This window comes from Arachis stenosperma, chromosome 5 (assembly GCF_014773155.1).
Source record: "Arachis stenosperma cultivar V10309 chromosome 5, arast.V10309.gnm1.PFL2, whole genome shotgun sequence".
In the NCBI taxonomy this organism is placed as follows: Eukaryota; Viridiplantae; Streptophyta; class Magnoliopsida; order Fabales; family Fabaceae; genus Arachis; species Arachis stenosperma.
Genome location: NC_080381.1, coordinates 54,589,117 through 54,607,564, shown reverse-complemented (window position 1 = coordinate 54,607,564; position 18,448 = coordinate 54,589,117). Strand labels below are relative to the sequence as shown.

The 18,448-nt window shown below is 38.7% G+C and overlaps 2 protein-coding genes and 2 non-coding genes across 4 annotated transcripts; 3 read left to right on the top strand and 1 right to left on the bottom strand.

The window, feature by feature from the left end:
• Positions 1-3,284: 3,284 nt before the first annotated feature.
• On the bottom strand, positions 3,285-3,390 carry LOC130983385 (small nucleolar RNA R71). The gene has a single exon (XR_009087380.1). It is a non-coding gene; the product is annotated as a small nucleolar RNA R71 (small nucleolar RNA).
• Positions 3,391-4,621: 1,231 nt separating this feature from the next.
• On the top strand, positions 4,622-5,318 carry LOC130980806 (uncharacterized). Its single transcript, XM_057904448.1, has 2 exons — positions 4,622-5,099; positions 5,143-5,318. Exons 1-2 carry the CDS (start codon positions 4,622-4,624, stop codon positions 5,316-5,318), a joined length of 654 nt encoding a protein of 217 aa, XP_057760431.1.
• Positions 5,319-7,233: 1,915 nt separating this feature from the next.
• LOC130980805 (uncharacterized) lies at positions 7,234-8,100 on the top strand. The gene is made up of 2 exons (XM_057904447.1): positions 7,234-7,672; positions 7,799-8,100. Exons 1-2 carry the CDS (start codon positions 7,234-7,236, stop codon positions 8,098-8,100), a joined length of 741 nt encoding a protein of 246 aa, XP_057760430.1.
• A 9,232-nt stretch (positions 8,101-17,332) lies between these two features.
• On the top strand, positions 17,333-17,436 carry LOC130984006 (small nucleolar RNA R71). The gene has a single exon (XR_009087968.1). It is a non-coding gene; the product is annotated as a small nucleolar RNA R71 (small nucleolar RNA).
• Positions 17,437-18,448: the final 1,012 nt, after the last annotated feature.

Below are 18,448 nucleotides of genomic sequence, written 5' to 3'. Positions count from 1 at the left end.
TTAGGATTTTCTTAATTAATATAAATTGAGGTATTTCAGATTTGATTTTTTTTCCTTATTTTATTTATGAATGCTTTTAATTTAATTTAGATTTGTTTTCCCCTTTGGCTTTGGTTAAGTAATTAGTAACACTTGAGTTATCAAACTCAGCTGCTGATTGAAATTGGAATTCCTGGCTGATTAATTTGTACTCCAATAACTCTTGTCTTTCCATAGTAGTTGACTAGGACTTGAGGATCAAATTAATTAGTCCGCTTGACATTCCTTTATTTAATAAGGGTTAACTAAAGTGGGAGCAGAATCCAATTCTCATCACACCTGATAAGGATAACTAGGATAGGATTTCAATTTCTTATACCTTGCCAATAGTTTTTGTTAATTATTAATTTATTTTTCTTATCAATTAAATTACTTGTTCAAACCTTTTAAAAACACCAAAATATACCTTTGCATAACCAATAATAAGAACACTTCCCTGCAATTCCTTGAGAGATGACCTGAGGTTTAAATACTTCGGTTATTATTTATTAGGGGTTTGTTACTTGTGACAACCAAAACTTTTGCATGAAAGGATTCTCTGTTGGTTTAGAAATTATACTTACAACGCGATTATATTTGTGAATTTCTTTACCGATAGAAATTCGATCGTCACTCATCACTATATATATATATATACACATATCATAACTCCTCATACAACCCAACCGATTCATGTCAATTCAACAGCAACCGATGCGTGAGTATCCTCTCTATCTTTTCTTAGTGAATTTGCACTTGAATTGTTAAGTTTAATCAAGATTTGATATATTTTAGCCACTATGAATGCTACTTTGAGTTGTGTGCAATTCTGTTTATTTCAGGTAGCGTTTTGGACGAATTTGACAGAGTTGGAGCCAAAGACCAAGCAGGGAGAACTTGGAAAGCAAGGCTGCCACCTCCATGCCAAACTTGAGATATTCAAGTTTGGCGCCACTTCAAAAAGCCCCAAGAAAGCAAGGCTGCTTCCTTACACCAAACTTGGGATCTCCCAAGTTTGGCTTCAACACAAGAATTTCCAAGGGCTTATATGTTGTCCACTAGCTCAAGTTTGGCGTCAATATGAAGTCTCCAAAGAAAGCTACACGTACCATCCCATGCCAAACTTGGGTTACTCCAAGTTTGGTGCCAACTCAAGGAAAGCCCGTGGAATTCTCTGCCTAGTCCACACCGAACTTGACTCCTTCCAAGTTCGGCGCTAGCATGAAGTCTCTAAGGGAAGATACACGCACAACCTTCACACCAAACTTGGACCCTTCCAAGTTTGGCACCACAAGCCAAGAAGCAAAAAGGAATCCTCTGCCTTGTCCATGCCAAACTTGGATCATTCCAAGTTTGGCTCTAACCCTAGTGCAATTGGTGGTCCCCAATCTTGTTCAAAGGCCTGCACGGATCAGTTGTTTTGTTTTGATTTAAACTTTTATTATTTTGATAATTAGGAAAAGATATTATTTAGTTTTTAGGAAATATATTTTACATTAATTAGGATTAGATATAAAAGGGAAAAGAATCAGCCCTTCGTGTTCTTCTCTTCTTTTCTACCTTATTCCACAATTTACAGTTTTTACGAATCCTAGTTTTTTCTTTGAACTGTGAGCAATTAAACCTCCACTGTTAAGGTTAGGATCTCTGTCTATTGTATGGATTGATAATATTACTTTTCTATTTTAATTCATGTACTGATTTATAATTCAAGAATTATTTTCGTTCTTTATTTTATGAATCTGGGTGGAACGGAAGTATGACCTTGGTTCTAATTGAGTTCTTGTATAACTTGGAAAAGCGCTTGACTTGAACAACAGCTTGAAAATAATTTCTCCTAAACTTCTAATTATCTAGACTTAACGGGATACGTGACATATAATCCTCTTATATTTGGGTAATTAGGGTTTCTGTGGCATATAAACTAGAATTGAACTTCAGCCTCTAATTGAAATTAAGTAACCAAGGAATTAGCGATTGATGAATTTTAGAGGAGACTAAAAAGGTCTAATGAATTAGGTTTTAGCCACATATAGTTTTCCATGAATTAAATCTTGCATGATTAAAATAGTTAGTAAGAAAAGTCAATCCGAAAAATAGATATCTCTAAAGCCTTAACTGTTTTCTCATATATATTTCACAATTCGTTTTCTGCTTGCTTTCTGATATTTTGAATTTATTATTTATGCTTTTAAACTCTCAAAACACCATTTTCTGTTTGTCTAACTAAGTAAATCACTTAACCATTGTTGCTTAGTCCATCAATCCTCGTGGGATCGACCCTCACTAACCTAAGGTATTACTTGGTATGACCCGGTGCACTTGCCGGTTAGTTTGTGGGTTATAAATACCACACTAAGTTTTTGGCGCCGATGCCGAGGATTGACAGTGATTAGCAACTATTAGTTGTTTGAGTGTTTAGATTAGGTGTTTTAGCTTTGAATTTATTTAATCTTTGCACTTTAATCTTCAAATTTTTCTGACTTTATTTTTCCTTAATTTCTGAAATTAAGTTTAGTGTTCTCTAGTTATTTTTATTTTAATTTTTCTTAATTATTTGGTTTAATAATTTCAAATTTTCTGTCCTATTTTAATAGGAATTTTTCAATTTTAGTGTTTATTTTATTTAGTATTTTTATTTTATTTCTTTACACAGGTTACCTCACTGGGACTTCTCTACACTCTGACGTAGAGAATCCCATTTTTTCTTGTCTTCTGTCTGTTCATGAGCAAAAACAAGGACAAGGAACCTCTTTTAGACTTTGATCCTGAACCTGAAAGGACTTTGAGGCGGTGTTTGCAAAAAGCAAGACTTTACAAGGCTGTAGAGTCCACTATGGATCATAATAATGCTGTTAATGCCAATATAGAAAATTTGAATGGGAATGAGCAACCTAGAAGAGTGCTTTGCTCTTACACTACTCCTAATACAGATCTTTTTAGCAAAAGTATTGTGGTGCCTCCTATAGCTGCAAACAACTTTGAACTGAAGCCACAGCTAGTTACTCTTGTGCAACAGAATTGTCAATATCATGGATTCTCTCAAGAAGACCCAAATCAATTTATTTCTGATTTCCTGTAGATTTGTGATATGGTGAAGACCAATGGAGTGAATTCTGAGGTGTACAAATTCATGCTCTTTCCATTTGCTGTGAAGGATAGAGCAAAGTTGTGGTTAGATTCTCAACCCAAGGAGAGTCTGGATACTTGGGATGAGGTTGTCACTGGATTTCTGACTAAAATTTTCCCACCTCAAAAGCTAACTAAGCTAAGGGTGGAGGTTCAGACTTTCAGACAGAAAGATGGTGAGACCCTTTATGAAGATTGGGAGAGATTCAAGCTAATGACTAGGCAATGCCCTCCGGACATGTTCTCTAAATAGACTCAGTTGGATATCTTTTATGAGGGCTTATGTGAAATGTACAAGATACGCTTAGATAAATCTGCAGGTGGTTCTTTGCACATAAAGAAGACACCAGAGGAGACTACTGAGCTTATTGAGTTGGTTGCTAACAACCAATACTTATATTCCTCCAACAAGAATTTTGTGAACTTTGAGACTTCTCAGAAGAGAGGTATTTTGGAAGTGGAAGCTGTTGATACACTTCTTGCTACGAACAAACTTTTATCTCAGCAAATAATTCTAATTACTCAACAGTTGAGTGGAATACACGTTTCAGCTGTTAACACCCAGAATGCACCTCAAGAGGTCCTTTATGACATGACAGGTAATTTTTTGCAAAATGAGAATTATGATTATGCTCAATCTTCTTCTAAACAGGTCAATTACATGGGGAGTGGTCCTAGAAACCCCAATAATGATCCATACTCTAAGACCTACAATCAGGGGTGGAGAAATTACCCAAATTTTGGGTGGAGGAACCAACCTCTGAGATCTCAGAATTTCAACAATAATTCTCAAGGTTGTTTCCAAAAGAATAATCATAATAACCGCCAATTTTAGTCTCATCAACAATAACCACCTCAGCAGACAAATTGTCAGCCCCAGCAAAACTCTAACTGGGAGACAATGTTGAATATTTTTATGCAGGAAACCAGAGCATCCATTAGAAACTTTGAGGTAAAAATGGGCCAGTTGAGCAAGCAATTACCTGAAAGGTCTCCAAGTACATTTCCTAGTGATACAGTGGTAAACTCAAGAGAAGATTGCAAGGCTATTCAATTAAGAAGTGATAAGATAACTGGTTCTGAGACCAAGGTCAATGAGGAGCTAGTTGAAAAAGAAGCTCTAGAGGAGAAGAAGGAAGAAGTAGAGCACGCCCCTCCAAAGCATGCAGACAACCCATTCCCAGACTCTCTCGATACTTATCCTACGTTGCCCAAGGCTCCTAAGTACAAGCCAAGAATGGCATATCTTCAAAGGCATCAGAAGGCTTCCAAGGACAAGCAATTTTCTATATTTTTAAAAATCTTCAAGAAGCTACAGATCAACATTCCTTTTACAGAGGCTCTTGAGCAAATACCTCTCTATGCTAAATTTATGAAAGAATTGTTGACTAACAAGAGGAATTAGAAGGAACAGGAAACAGTGGTGTTAACTAAGGAATGCAGTGATATTATTCAACATAACCTTCCTGAGAAAATGCAGGATCCAGGGAGCTTTGTAATTCCTTGCACCATTGGAGATGTCACCATCCCGAGAGCTTTATGTGATCTTAGAGCTAGCATAAATCTCATGCCACTTTCAGTGATGAAAAAGCTCCAAATTGAGGAGGTAAAAACCAATCGTATTTCTCTTCAACTTGCTGATCTTTCTATTAAATTTCCTGTGGGTGTTGTTGAGGATTTACTTGTGAAAGTAGGACCATTTATTTTTCCTGCTGATTTTGTTATATTGGATATGGAAGAAGATGCAAAGTCTTCTATTGTTCTTGGTACACCATTTTTAGCTACAGATAGAGCTTTGATTGATGTGCAAAAGGGTGAATTAACCCTGAAGGTCAATGAAGAGCAGGTGGTCCTTAATGTATTTGAAGCTCTCAAACACCCTAATGATTCTAAAGGGTGTATGAGAGTTAATGTTGTTGAACCACTTGTTCAAGAGGTACTGGAAGCTAAGGGTACTTGATGATATTCTGGATCCCATTTCTGAGTATGAATTAGTTGAAGTTGATGATTCACCACCCCAAAAGGAGCTGATGAACATGCTTGAAGCAAAGGAGGAAGCTCCCAAGCTTGAGCTCAAACCCTTGACTCCTTCTTTGAAATATGTATTCTTGGGTGAAAATGATTCATATCCAGTGATTATTAGCTCTTTTCTGAAGCTTGGAGAGGAATAGGCACTTATTTCAGTGCTCAAGAGCCATAAAACAGCTCTTGGGTGGACCATTGGTGATTTATAGAGGATTAGTCCAACCAAATGTATGCACAAGATCCTTCTTGAAGATGATGCTAAACCGGTTGTGCAACCACAAAGGAGACTAAATCCAATTATGAAAGAGGTAGTCCAAAAAGAGGTAATAAAACTATGAGAAGTCGGCATTATATGCCCTTTTTCTGACAGCCCTTGGGAAAGTCCTGTGCAGGTAGTTTCCAATAAAGGAGGGATGACAGTGATCAAAAATGAAAGGAAAGAGCTAATTCCTACAAGAACCGTCACATGATGGAGAATGTGCATAAATTACAGGAGGCTCAACACTGCTACAAAGAAGGATCACTTCCCCCTGCTTTTCATTGATCAGATGCTTGAGAGGTTAGCTGGTCATGCTTTTTATTGTTTTCTTGATGGATATTCTGGATATAATCAAATTGCAGTAGACCCTCAAGATCCAGAGAAGACCGCATTCACATGCCCTTTTGAAGTATTTGCTTACAAGAGAATGCCATTTGGACTTTGTAATGCTCCAGCAACTTTTCAGAGGTGTATGCTTTCCATTTTTTCTGATATGGTTGAAAAGTTCATTGAAGTATTTATGGATGACTTCTCTATTTTGGTAATTCTTTTGAATCGTGCCTTAAGCATTTATCTCTGGTCTTGAAATGATGTCAAGAATCAAACCTTGTTTTAAATTGGGAAAAATGTCATTTTATGGTTACTGAAGGTATTATTCTTGGACACCGGATTTCAAGCAAGGGAATTGAGGTTGATAGAGCAAAGGTGGAGGTAATTGAAAAATTACCACCACCAACTAATGTTAAGGCAGTCAGGAGTTTCTTGGGTCATGCAGGTTTTTATAGAAGATTTATAAAGGATTTTTCAAAAATTGCTAAACCATTGAGTAACCTGTTAGTTGTTGTTGTTCCTTTTGTGTTTGATGCTGAATGCCTTCATGTTTTTGAAACACTAAAAGCAAACCTTACCTCAGCTCCCATTATAGCTCTTCCTGACTGGGATTTACCATTTGAATTTATGTGTGATGCTAGTGATTTTGATATAGGAGATGTTTTAGGACAAAGGCATGGCAAGCTTATTCATGTCATTTACTATGCTAGTCGTGTGTTAAATGATTCTCAAAAGAATTACACAACTACAGAGAAAGAACTATTAGCTATTGTGTATGTTGTTGATAAGTTTAGGTCCTATTTAATTGGTTCTAAGGTTATTGTTTATACTGATCATGCTGCTTTGAAGTACCTTCTAACCAAACAGGATTCTAAACCAAGATTAATCAGATGGGTGTTACTCCTTCAGGAGTTTGATATTGAGATAAAATACAAAAAAGGGTCAGAAAATCAAGTAGCTGAACACTTTTTTAGAATTGAGCCTGAAGTGGGAGTACAGTCACCCACAGCTGTAACTGAGACATTTTTAGATGAGCAACTGCTCCTTATTCAGCAGGCTCCATGGTTTGCAGACATTGCAAATTATAAAGCCATGAATTTCATTCCAAAGGAGTACAATAGACAACAAGTAAAGAAGCTACTGACTGATGAAAAGTACTACTTTTGGTAGGAACCGTACCTTTTTAGAAGATGCTCAGATGGTATAATCCGGATATGTGTTCCAGATGAGGAGACACAACAGATTCTTTGGCATTGCCATGGCTCTGATTATGGAGGCCACTTTGGTGGTGAAAGGATAGCTACAAAAGTCCTTCAGAGCGGGTTTTGCTGGCCGACTTTCATCAGGGATTCAATAGCATTTGTGAAAAGTTGTGGTAGATGTGAAAGAGCTAAGAATCTCTTGCCAACCATTAGATGCCACAGTAGAGGATTCTTGAGGTTGAGTTATTTGATGTGTGGGGTAATGATTTCATGGGACCTTTCCCACCCTCATACTCTAACAACTATATTCTGGTGGCAGTTGATTATGTGTCCAAGTGGGTGGAAGCTGTGGCTCTACCAACCAATGATGCCAAAGTGGTGATGATCTTTCTTCAGAGATATATTTTCAGCCAGTTTGGTATCCCAAGGATACTCATTAGTGATGGTGGAAGTCACTTCTGTAACAGACAGCTGGACTCACTTCTGCAGAGATATGGAGTCCGTCATAAAGTGGTTACCCCATATCACCCTCAGACAAGTGGACAGGTTGAGGTTTCCAACAGGGAACTCAAGAGGATTCTAGAGAAGACTGTCAGTGCCTCAAGAAAGGACTGGTTTAGGAAGCTTGATGATGTCCTCTGGGCTTGCCGGACAGCTTACAAGACTCATATTGGCATGTCCCGTAATCAGTTGGTCTATGGTAAAGCCTGTAACTTGCCAGTTGAGTTGGAGCATAAAGCTTACTGAGCAATCAAGTATCTGAACCTTGATGCTCAGGCTGCAGGAATTAAGAGAATGCTGTAGTTGAATGAGCTTGATGAATTCAGATATTCAGCTTATGAGAATGCCAAGCTCTATATGGAGAGAACTAAGATATGGCATGATAAGAAGATTGCCATTAGAGTCTTTGAGCCAGGTCAGAGAGTGCTTCTCTATAATTTAAGGCTCAAACTCTTTTCCGGGAAGCTGAAATCCCAGTGGTCAAGACCATTTGTGGTTACCAGAGCTTCACCATATGGTCATGTAGAGATTCTGAAAGAGAATTCTGACAGGAAATTCACAGTTAATGGTCAGAGGTTGAAGCACTATCTTGGAGGCGAGATTGATCGCCAACGATCCATTCATCTGCTGAATTAGTAGGATTGACGGTCAAGCTAGTGATGTTAAAGAAGCAACCCGATAATTTCGTATCCTTAATTATTTTCCGTTGCATTGGTTTTATTATTTATTTGTTTTTTATTGAGTTTTTACTATTTTTGCTTTGTTTTACGTGTGTTTTGATCATGCAAAAATTTTAGAACAGGAACCTGAACACTTAGAAAAATTTTTGACCACCCTGGAAGTGCATGCTGCGGACTATGTGACACCAAACTTGGGATCTCCAAGTTTGGCGTGGAATATTGTGTGCAAAATAAAGGAGAGGCTCTGGAAGGTCCACGCAAAACTTGGAAATTCCCAAGTTTGGTGTGGAGAACGACATAATCAAGACGCACATAGGGAGAAGTTGACGCCAAACTTGAGCATTTCAAGTTTGGCGTGGGAGCTACGTGCGAAAGAGGTGATATCCTCTGCCAGGGTGACGCCGAACTGGGCTCCCCTGGCATTTGCCGTAGGAAATTACAAAAAAAAGGGGCTGGCGCCAAACTTAGGCTACACCAAGTTTGGCGTGGAGAGGCACTACTCCACTCGGGACTCACGATGCCAAACTTCCAATTTTTGGAGTTTGGCACCAGCTACATACACATGCCCACCCTAAGACCCATTTCCACCACAATCAGACAAAAATCACATTGATTTTGAAATCAATCAAACCAAATCACACATGATCCCAACCCTTTTTCCCTTTCCCAAATATTCCTCCCCTTTTTCCTCTTTCCATAAACCCCTTCCCACAGCTATAACTCTTGCCCTATCACACATGCCCCAGTTCAGGAGTCCCCCTTCTTTTGACCATCATTCCTCCTTCCCCAAATATTCATCATATTCCTCAAACATAGCCCCCGCACCCGTGTCCCCTTAACCCTTGCCCCCTTCCTTCTTGCATTCCCCAATACCCAACCCCCAACTCCTCCTTCCCAACAAAACTACACTTTAACCCTCCCTTAGCCTCGTCCGTGACCCCCCTCACCTACCCTCCACTCTTATTTAAACCCCCAACCACAACACCAAAACGACACTTCATCCCCTCTTTCTCAACTCAATAAACCCTAACTCCACTTCTATACACTTCTCCCCCTTCTACAACACAACACTTCCTTCTCCCTCAAAATACAAACATCCAACCACCCCTTCCAAAACCAATACCTTAACCCCTCTCTCCATTCCCAGATATCATTCTTCTTCCCTCTTCAGCCATACAAACCATTAAACCCAACCCCTCCACCCCCTTTCGTCCCTGCCTCCCTGATGCACCACAATTTCGTGGTACATCTTGTGCCTAATTGAGTGAATTTTATTCACTATTCTCACACTTATTCATAGAATTCGCATGTTTTACATTTTCCTTCCTGATTTTGAGTTATGATTGAAAACATGCTTCTTTTGCCTTAATTTTGCTAATCTTAATCCTCTCTTATTACCATTCAATGACGTGATATGTGTGTTAAGTGATTTCAGGGATTACAGGGCAGGAATGGCTTAGAGGATGGAAAGAAAGCATGCAAAAGTGGAAGGAATACAAGAAATTGAAGAAATTGCTAAGTTGTCCAGCCTGACCTCTTCGCACTCAAACGGTCATAACTTGAGCTACAAAGGTCCAAATGATGCGGTTCTAGTTGCGTTGGAAAGCTAATATCCGGGGATTCAAAATGATATATAATTTACTATAGTGGCAGTACAAAAAAATGATGTGCACGCATGAATCACGCGGACGCATCGTTCTGCAGAAAAATCAGCGACCTGCACTTGGCAAAATTCGTCCCCAACAATTTCTGGGCTGTTTCTGACATAGTTTTCGGCCCAGAAAATACAGATTAGAGGTTATAAAGTGGGGAAATACATCCATTCATTCAATACAACATTCATAATACACAACTTTTAGGATTAGATGTAGTTTCTAGAGAGAGGCTCTCTCCTCTCTATTAGGATTTAGGATTTCTATTAGTTTTAGGATTATTCTTCTTCATTCCAGGTTCAATGTAACTTTAATTTATATTTCTCTTCTACTTTTAGATACTCTAATGCTTTTACTTGTATTTGACTCATGTTGCCAAATTAGCTTAAGAACCCTTTTATGTTAGATTTGAATTTATGTTTAAATATAATTTGAGGTATTTTAGATTTATGATTTTTACTTAGCTTTTTATATTCTTGGCTTTAATTGATGAATTGATTAATTGGAGACATTTGTGTTATCAAACTCATTGTGATTGATAATTGTTATCCTTGTTAATTAATTTGAATTCCAATAACTCTAGTCTTTTCTTAGGAATTGACTAGGATCTGAGGAATCAAATTGATTCATCCACTTAACTTACCTTCATAGTTAGAGGTTAATAAGGTGGGAGCAAAAATCCAATTCTCATCATAATTGATAAGGATAACTAGGATAGGACGTCCAGTTTTCATATCTTGTCAAGAGTTTTTCTAGTTATTAATTTATTTTTCCTGCAATTTATTTTCCCTGTTCAACCTTTCAAAAACCTAAAAATATTATTTTTCATAACCAATAATAAATCATACTTCCCTGCAATTCCTTGAGAAGACGACCCGAGGTATCAATACTTCGGTTATAAATTTTATTGGGTTTGCTTAAGTGACAACCAAACTTTTGTACGAAAAGATTCTTTGCTGGTTTAGAAACTATACTTACAACGTGATTATTCTGATGAAATTCTTTACTAGCAAAAGTCCTCTCGTCACTCCCCATTCCATATGCCCCTCCTCTTTGCTTTTCATTTTCTGTTCCAATTTCAAAAAAAAATAGAGAAAGATATTTTTAGCATTGATTTTTATTTCCTTCTGTTTCAATTTCTGCTTTTCTATCTTCTTCCCCTTTGTATTTCTTTATTTTGCTTGAGGACGAGTAACAGTTTTAAGTTTGTTTTGTCACTTTGCTATTTTATTCTGTTATTTCTATGGCACCAAAGACCACCCAACCTTCTAAGAAGAGAAAAGGAAAGGAACTGGCCACCATTTTTCATGATGCAAGCAGATTCCGCTTTAAACTGCATGAAGAGCACCTTTATGAGGTCACTGGCAAGAGACCGGTTCCGCCAGAAGTGCGGTTTAATCTCCAACTGGATGAATATACAGAAATTCAGCGTGAAATTCAAAAAAGAGGATGGTAATTTCTATTCAATCCGCACACACAGGTGGGACAATTAATGGTTAAAGAATTTTATGGGAACCTGTAGATTACTTATAAGGATGTGTCTGGAGTCAATGAAAGAGACCACTGAAGCTTTGTAAGGGGAAGAGTTATTGATTTCAGCCCAGAGATTATTCGGTAGACCCTCCAGTTACCTTGGACTATACCCTCACTTGAGTCTTACAGCGAGAGGGCTGAGAGGGATCAGCGACTGGAGCAAGTAGTCCTTGACATATGCATTCCAGATGCCTAGTGAAAACTGGGGGCAGAGGGGAAGGCAGGCCATATCAGAGTCGGTGACTTGACGCCTTTGGCTAGGGGATGGCACCATTTTATTTCTGATCTATTGGTGGACGAAATTGTGATCACATGTTCTTTTGTTTATAAAGGATGTATATTCTTAGGGCACTGTTTATTTTCTTAATTTGAATTCACAACTCCGTTCAACTAACCAGCAAGTGTACTGGGTCGTCCAAGTAATAAACCTTACGTGAGTAAGGGTCGAATCCACAGAGATTGTTGGTATGAAGCAAGCTATGGTCACCTTGCAAATCTCAGTTAGGGAGATTAAAGGGTAATTGTGATTATTGGATTGTAAATAAAAAGGAATAATAAAAGGGATAGAAATACTTATGTAGATTCATTGGTAGGAATTTCAGATAAGCGGAATGGAGGTGCTGTAGAGCTCTCGGACGCCTGCTCTCCCATTCCTTCTACTCAATCCTTCTTACTCCTTTCCATGGCAAGCTTTGTATAGGGGTTCACCATCAACTGTGGCTACTTTCATCCTCACGGGGAAATATCCTATGCGGCTGTCACTCGCACAGCTAACCAGTCTGGAGGCATCACCCATGGTTGTTAGCTACATCCCATCCTCGCAGTGAAAGCTAATGCTCACGCACTCTGTCACAGTACGGCCAATCACCGGTTGGTTCCCTCCCCTACTGGAATAGAATCCCTCTTTTGCGTCTGTCACTAACGCCCAGCAGGTTACAAGTTTGAAGCACGTCACAGTCATTCATTACCGGAATCCTACTTGGACACCACAGACAAGGTAGACTTTCCGGATTCCCAGGATCCTACTCGGAACACCACAGACAAGGTTGGACTTTCCGGATCCTCATAAATGCCGCCATCCATCTAGCTTATACCACGAAGATTCTGTTGGGGAATCTAAGAGATACGCATTCAAGCTCTGTTGCATGTAGAACGGAAGTGGTTGTCAATCACGCGCGTTCATAAGTGAGAATGATGATGAGGGTTATTTAATCATCACATTCATCATGTTCTTGGGTGCGAATGAATATCTTGGAATAAGAATAAAAGAGAATTGAATAAAAGAAAATAGAATTGCATTGATACTTGAGGTACAGCAGAGCTCCACACCCTTAATCTATGGTGTGCAGAAACTCCACCGTTGAAAATACATAAGTAAAAGGTTCAGGCATGGCCGAATGGCCAGCCCCCTAAAACGTGATCAATGATCTCCTAAGATGAAGAATAAAACAAAAACTGAGACCAAAGATGTCTAATACAATAGATAAGTGTCCTATATATACTAGACTAGCTACTAGGGTTTACATGAGTAAGTAATTGATGCATAAATCCACTTCCGGGGCCCACTTGGTGTGTGCTTGGGCTGAGCTTGATCAATCCACGAGCTAAGGCATTTCTTGGTGTTGAACTTTGAGTTATGACGTGTTTTGGGCGTTCAACTCCGGATCATGACGTTTTTCTGGCGTTTAACTCCAAACAGCAGCATGAACTTGGCGTTTAACGCCAAGTTACGTCGTCATTCTTCGAATAAAGCATGGATTATTATATAGTGCTGGAAAGCCCTGGATGTCTACTTTCCAACGCCATTGAGAGCGCGCCATTTGGAGTTTTGTAGCTCCAGAAAATCCATTTCGAGTGCAGGGAGGTCAGAATCCAACAACATCAGCAGTCCTTTTGTCAGCCTTTTTCAGAGTTTTGCTCAAATCCCTCAATTTCAGTCAAAATTTACCTGAAATCACAGAAAAACACACAAACTCATAGTAAAGTCCAGAAATGTGAATTTAACATAAAAACTAAGGAAAACATCCCTAAAAGTAGCTTAAACTTACTAAAAACTATATAAAAACAATGCCAAAAAGCGTACAAATTATCCGCTCATCACAACACCAAACTTAAATTGTTGCTTGTCCCCAAGCAACTGAAAATCAAATAGGATAAAAAGAAGAGAATATACTATAAAGTCCAAAATATCAATGAATATTAATTTAATTACATGAGCGGGACTTGTAGCTTTTTGCTTCTGAACAGTTTCGGCATCTCACTTTTTCCTTTGAAGTTTAGAATGATTGGCTTCTCTAGGAACTTAGAATTTCAGATAGTGTTATTGACTTTCCTAGTTAAGCATGTTGATTCTTGAACACAGCTACTTATGAGTCTTGGCTGTGGCCCTAAGCACTTTGTTTTCCAGTATTACCACCGGATACATAAATGCCACAGACACATAACTGGGTGAACCTTTTCAGATTGTGACTTAGCTTTGCTAAAGTCCCCAGTTAGTGGTGTCCAAAGCTCTTAAGCACACTCTTTTGCCTTGGATCACGACTTTAACCACTTAGTCTCAAGTTCTTTACTTGGACCTTCATGACACAAGCACATGGTTAGGGACAGCTTGATTTAGCCGCTTAGGCCTGGATTTTAATTCCTTGGGCCCTCCTATCCATTGGTGCTCAAAGCCTTGGATCCTTTTTTCCCTTGCCTTTTGGTTTTAAGGGCTATTGGCTTTTTCTATTGCTCCTTCTTTTTCTATATACTCTTTTTAGCCATTTTTTTTTTCCGAATGCTTCACTGCTTTTTCTTGCTTCAAGAATCAATTTCATGATTTTTCAGATCATCAATAACATTTCTCTTTGTTCATCATTCTTTCAAGAGCCAACAATTTTAACATTCATAAACAACAAGATCCAAAGACATATGCACTGTTCAAGCATTCATTCAGAAAGCAAAAAAATATTATCACCACATTAATATAATTAAACTAAATTCAAGAGCTATTTTCGAAATTTATGTACTTCTTGTTCTTTTGAATTAAAACATTTTTCTTTTAAGAAAGGTGAAGGATTAATGGATTTATTCATAATCTTTAAGGCATGGTTACATACTAATGATCATGAAATAAAGACACAAAACATAGATAAACACAATAATTAAAAACTGAAAACAGAAAGAAATAAAGAATCAAGGAATGAATCCACCTGAGTGAGGGTGGCGCCTTCTTGAAGAACCAATGGTGCTCTTTGAGCTCCTCTATGTCTCTTCCTTGCTTCTGTTGAATGATTCCTAGTAATTTTTGTGTTCCTTCCCTTAGTTGCTTCCAATACTTTTGTGGAGGATAACTTATCCCCTGAGGTATCTCAGGGATTTCTTGATTTGCAACCACATGTTCTACCACTGAGCTATGACGGCTTATATTTTTAATTTTTTTCATCTCCCATGACTCAGAGGTGGAAGCTTTTTGTCTTCCCTTTGAGGTTTCTCTGGCTTTAGGTGCCATTAATGGTAATGGAAAAGCAAAAAAGCTATGCTTTTACCACACCAAACTTAAAATATTGCTCGCCCTCGAGCAAGAGAAGAAAGAAGAGAAGAAGAAGAAGAAGAAAATGTAGGAGAGTGAGGGGAGATGGATTCGGCTATATGGGTGGGATTGGGTGGGAAGGAGTAGTTGAATTATAAAGGTGGGTGGGGTGTATGGGAAAGATGTAGGTGGTGAATGAAAAACAGAAAGAATGGCCATGAATGGAGAGAGAGAGGGTGAGGTAGGTGGGGATCCTGTGGGGTCCACAGATCCTGAGGTGTCAAGAAATACCATTCCTGCACCAAATAGGCATGTAAAATGCCTTGGCACACCATTCTGGCGTTTAAACGCCCATTGGTGCACATTCTGGGCGTTCAACGCCCATGTGATGCATGTTTCTGGCGTTGAACGCCAGTTTCATGCTTGTTTCTGGCGTTCAGCGCCAGTTTGTCCTTTCTGTGCACCATCCTGGCGTTTAACGCCAGGTTGTTGCTTGTTTTGGGCGTTCAGCGCCAGAATGGTGCTCTGTTCTGGCGTTGAACGCCGGCCAGATGCACCTTCTGGGCGTTGAACGCCAACCCGTGCTGCCTCCAGGGTAAAATTTTTTTTTCTTCTGTTTTTGACTCTATTTTTTAATTTTTTTGATTTTTTTCGTGACTCCTCATGATCATGTACCTAATAAAACACAAAAATAACAAAGAAACAAAATAAAATAAAATTAGATAAATAAAATTGGGTTGCCTCCCAACAAGCGCTTCTTTAATGTCAATAGCTTGACAGTGGCTCTCATGGAGCCACATGGTGATCAGGTCAACTTAAGTGTGGTATTCCCAACACCAAACTTAGAGTTTGGATATGGGGTTTGGACACCAAACTTAGAGTTTGGTTGTGGCCTCACAACACCAAACTTAGAGTTTGACTGTGTGGGCTCTTCTTGACTCTGAACTGAGAGAAGCTCTTCATGCTTACTCTCTTTTGTCACAGAGGGATGGCCATGTGCCTGAAACACAAGGTAATCCCCATTCAATTGAAGGACTAACTCACCTCTGTTGACATCTATCACAGCTCCTGCTGTGGCTAGGAAAGGTCTTCCTAGGATGATGCATTCATCATCTTCCTTCCTAGTGTCTAGGATGATGAAATCAGTGGGGATGTAAAGGCCTTCAACCCTTACTAGCACGTCCTCCACTACTCCATAAGCTTGTCTTATGGACTTATCTGCCAATTGTAATGAGAACAAGGCAGGTTGTACCTCAATGATTCCTAGCTTCTCCATTACAGAGAGTGGCATAAGATTTATCCCTGACCCAAGATCACATAGAGCTTTTTCAAAGCTCATGGTGCCAATGGTGCAAGGTATTAGGAATTTGCCAGGATCTTGTTTCTTTTGAGGTAGAGTTCTCTGAATCCAAGTATCTAGTTCACTAATGAGCAAGGGAGGTTCACTTTCCCAAGTCTCATTACCAAACAGCTTGGCATTCAGCTTCATGATAGCTCCTAAGTATTGAGCAACTTGCTCTCCAGTCACATCTTCATCCTCTTCAGAGGATGAATATTCTTCAGAGCTCATGAATGGCAGAAGGAGACTTAAAGGAATCTCTATGGTCTCTAGATGAGCCTCAGATTCCTCAGGATCCTTAATAGGAAACTCCTTCTTGCTTGAGGGACGTCCCAAGAGGTTTTCCTCACAGGGATTTTCGTCCCCCTCCTCCTTTGTGCATTCGGCCTCTTTGATTAAATCAATGGCCTTGCAGTCTCCTTTTGGATTTTCTTCTGTATTGCTTGGGAGAGTACTGGGAGGAGTTTCAATAACTTTCTTACTCAGCTGCCCCACTTGTGCCTCCAAATTTCTAATGGAGGATCTTGTTTCATTCATGAAACTGAAAGTGGCCTTTGACAGATCAGAGACTATATTGGCTAAATTAGAAGTGTTTTGTTCAGAATTCTCTGTCTGTTGCTGAGAAGATGATGGATATGGCTTATTATTATTCAGCCTATTGCGTCCACCATTGTTAAAACCTTGTTGAGGTTTTTGTTGATCCTTCCATGAGAAATTTGGATGATTTCTCCATGATGAGTTATAGGTGTTTCCATAAGGTTCACCCATGTAATTAACCTCTGCCATGGCAGGGTTCTCAGGATCATAAGCTTCTTCAGAAGCTGCCTCTCTATTACTGTTGGATGCATGTTGCAGTCCATTTAGATTTTGAGAGATCATGTTGACCTGTTGAGTCAACACTTTGTTCTGAGCCAATATGGCATTCAGAGCATCAATTTCAAGAACTCCTTTCTTCTGAGGTACCCCACTATTCACGGAATTCCTCTCAGAAGTGTACATGAACTGGTTGTTTGCAACCATGTCAATGAGTTCTTGAGCCTCTTCAGGCGTTTTCTTCAGGTGAATAGATCCACCTGCAGAATGGTCCAATGACATTTTCGAAAATTCAGAGAGACCATAATAGAATATATCTAATATGGTCCATTCTGAGAACATGTCAGATGGACATCTCTTGGTCAACTGCTTGTATCTTTCCCAAGCTTCATAGAGGGATTCACCATCTTTTTGTTTGAAGGTTTGAACATCCACTCTCAGCTTGCTCAGCTTTTGAGGAGGAAAGAATTTATCTAAGAATGCAGTGACAAGCTTATCCCATGAGTCCAGGCTATCCTTGGGTTGTGAATCCAACCATACTCTAGCTCTGTCTCTTACAGCAAAAGGGAAAAGCATGAGTCTGTAGACTTCAGGATCAACTCCATTCGTCTTTACAGTCTCACAGATCTGCAAGAACTCAGTTAAAAATTGATAAGGATCTTCAGATGGAAGTCCATAAAACTTGCAGTTTTGTTGCATTAAAGCAACTAGCTGAGGCTTAAGCTCAAAGTTATTGGCTCCAATGGCAGGAATGGAGATGCTTCTTCCATCAAACTTGGACGTTGGTTTTGTGAAATCACCAAGCATTCTCCTTGCATTATTATTATTATTTTCGGCCATCTCCTTCTCTTGTTCGAAATTTTCTAGAAGGGCTCTTCTGGATTGTTGTAATTTAGCTTCTTTTAATTTTCTCTTTAGAGTCCTTTCAGGTTCTGGATCAATTTCAACAAGAGTGCCTTTATCCCTGTTCCTGCTCATATGAAGGAGAAGAAAACAGGAAAAGAAAAAGGAATCCTCTATGTCACAGTATAGAGATTCCTTTATGTTAGTAGAAAAAGAAGGGGGTAGAAGAATGAAGAAGGAGGTTCGGATATTTAGATGAATAGAGGTGAAGATGAGTGTTAGTAATTAAATAATTAAATAGAAGAAGAAAAGAGAATGGAATTTCGAAAATAATTTTGAAAAGGAGTTAGTGATTTTCGAAAATTAGAAATAAAATGTAATTAAAATTAAAACATGAAACAATTAATTAATTAAAAATAATTTTTGAAAAAGAAAGAGATATTTTCGAAAATAGAAGAGGGAAAAGTAGTTAGGTGGTTTTGAAAAAGATAAGAAACAAACAAAAAGTTAGTTAGTTGATTGAAAAAGATTTGAAATCAAATTTGAAAAAGATAAGAAGATAGTAAGTTAGATAAGATATTTTGAAATCAAATTTTGAAAAAGATAAAATTTT

Coding starts and splice junctions, on each gene's coding strand:
- LOC130980806 (XM_057904448.1), top strand. CDS start 4,622: ATGCAGGATCCAGGGAGCTTTGTAATTCCTTGCACCATTGGAGATGTC. Junction 5,100..5,142: donor AGAGGTACTGGAAGCTAAGG/GTACTTGATGAT, acceptor AGTATGAATTAG/TTGAAGTTGATGATTCACCA.
- LOC130980805 (XM_057904447.1), top strand. CDS start 7,234: ATGGGACCTTTCCCACCCTCATACTCTAACAACTATATTCTGGTGGCA. Junction 7,673..7,798: donor GTTGGTCTATGGTAAAGCCT/GTAACTTGCCAG, acceptor TCAGATATTCAG/CTTATGAGAATGCCAAGCTC.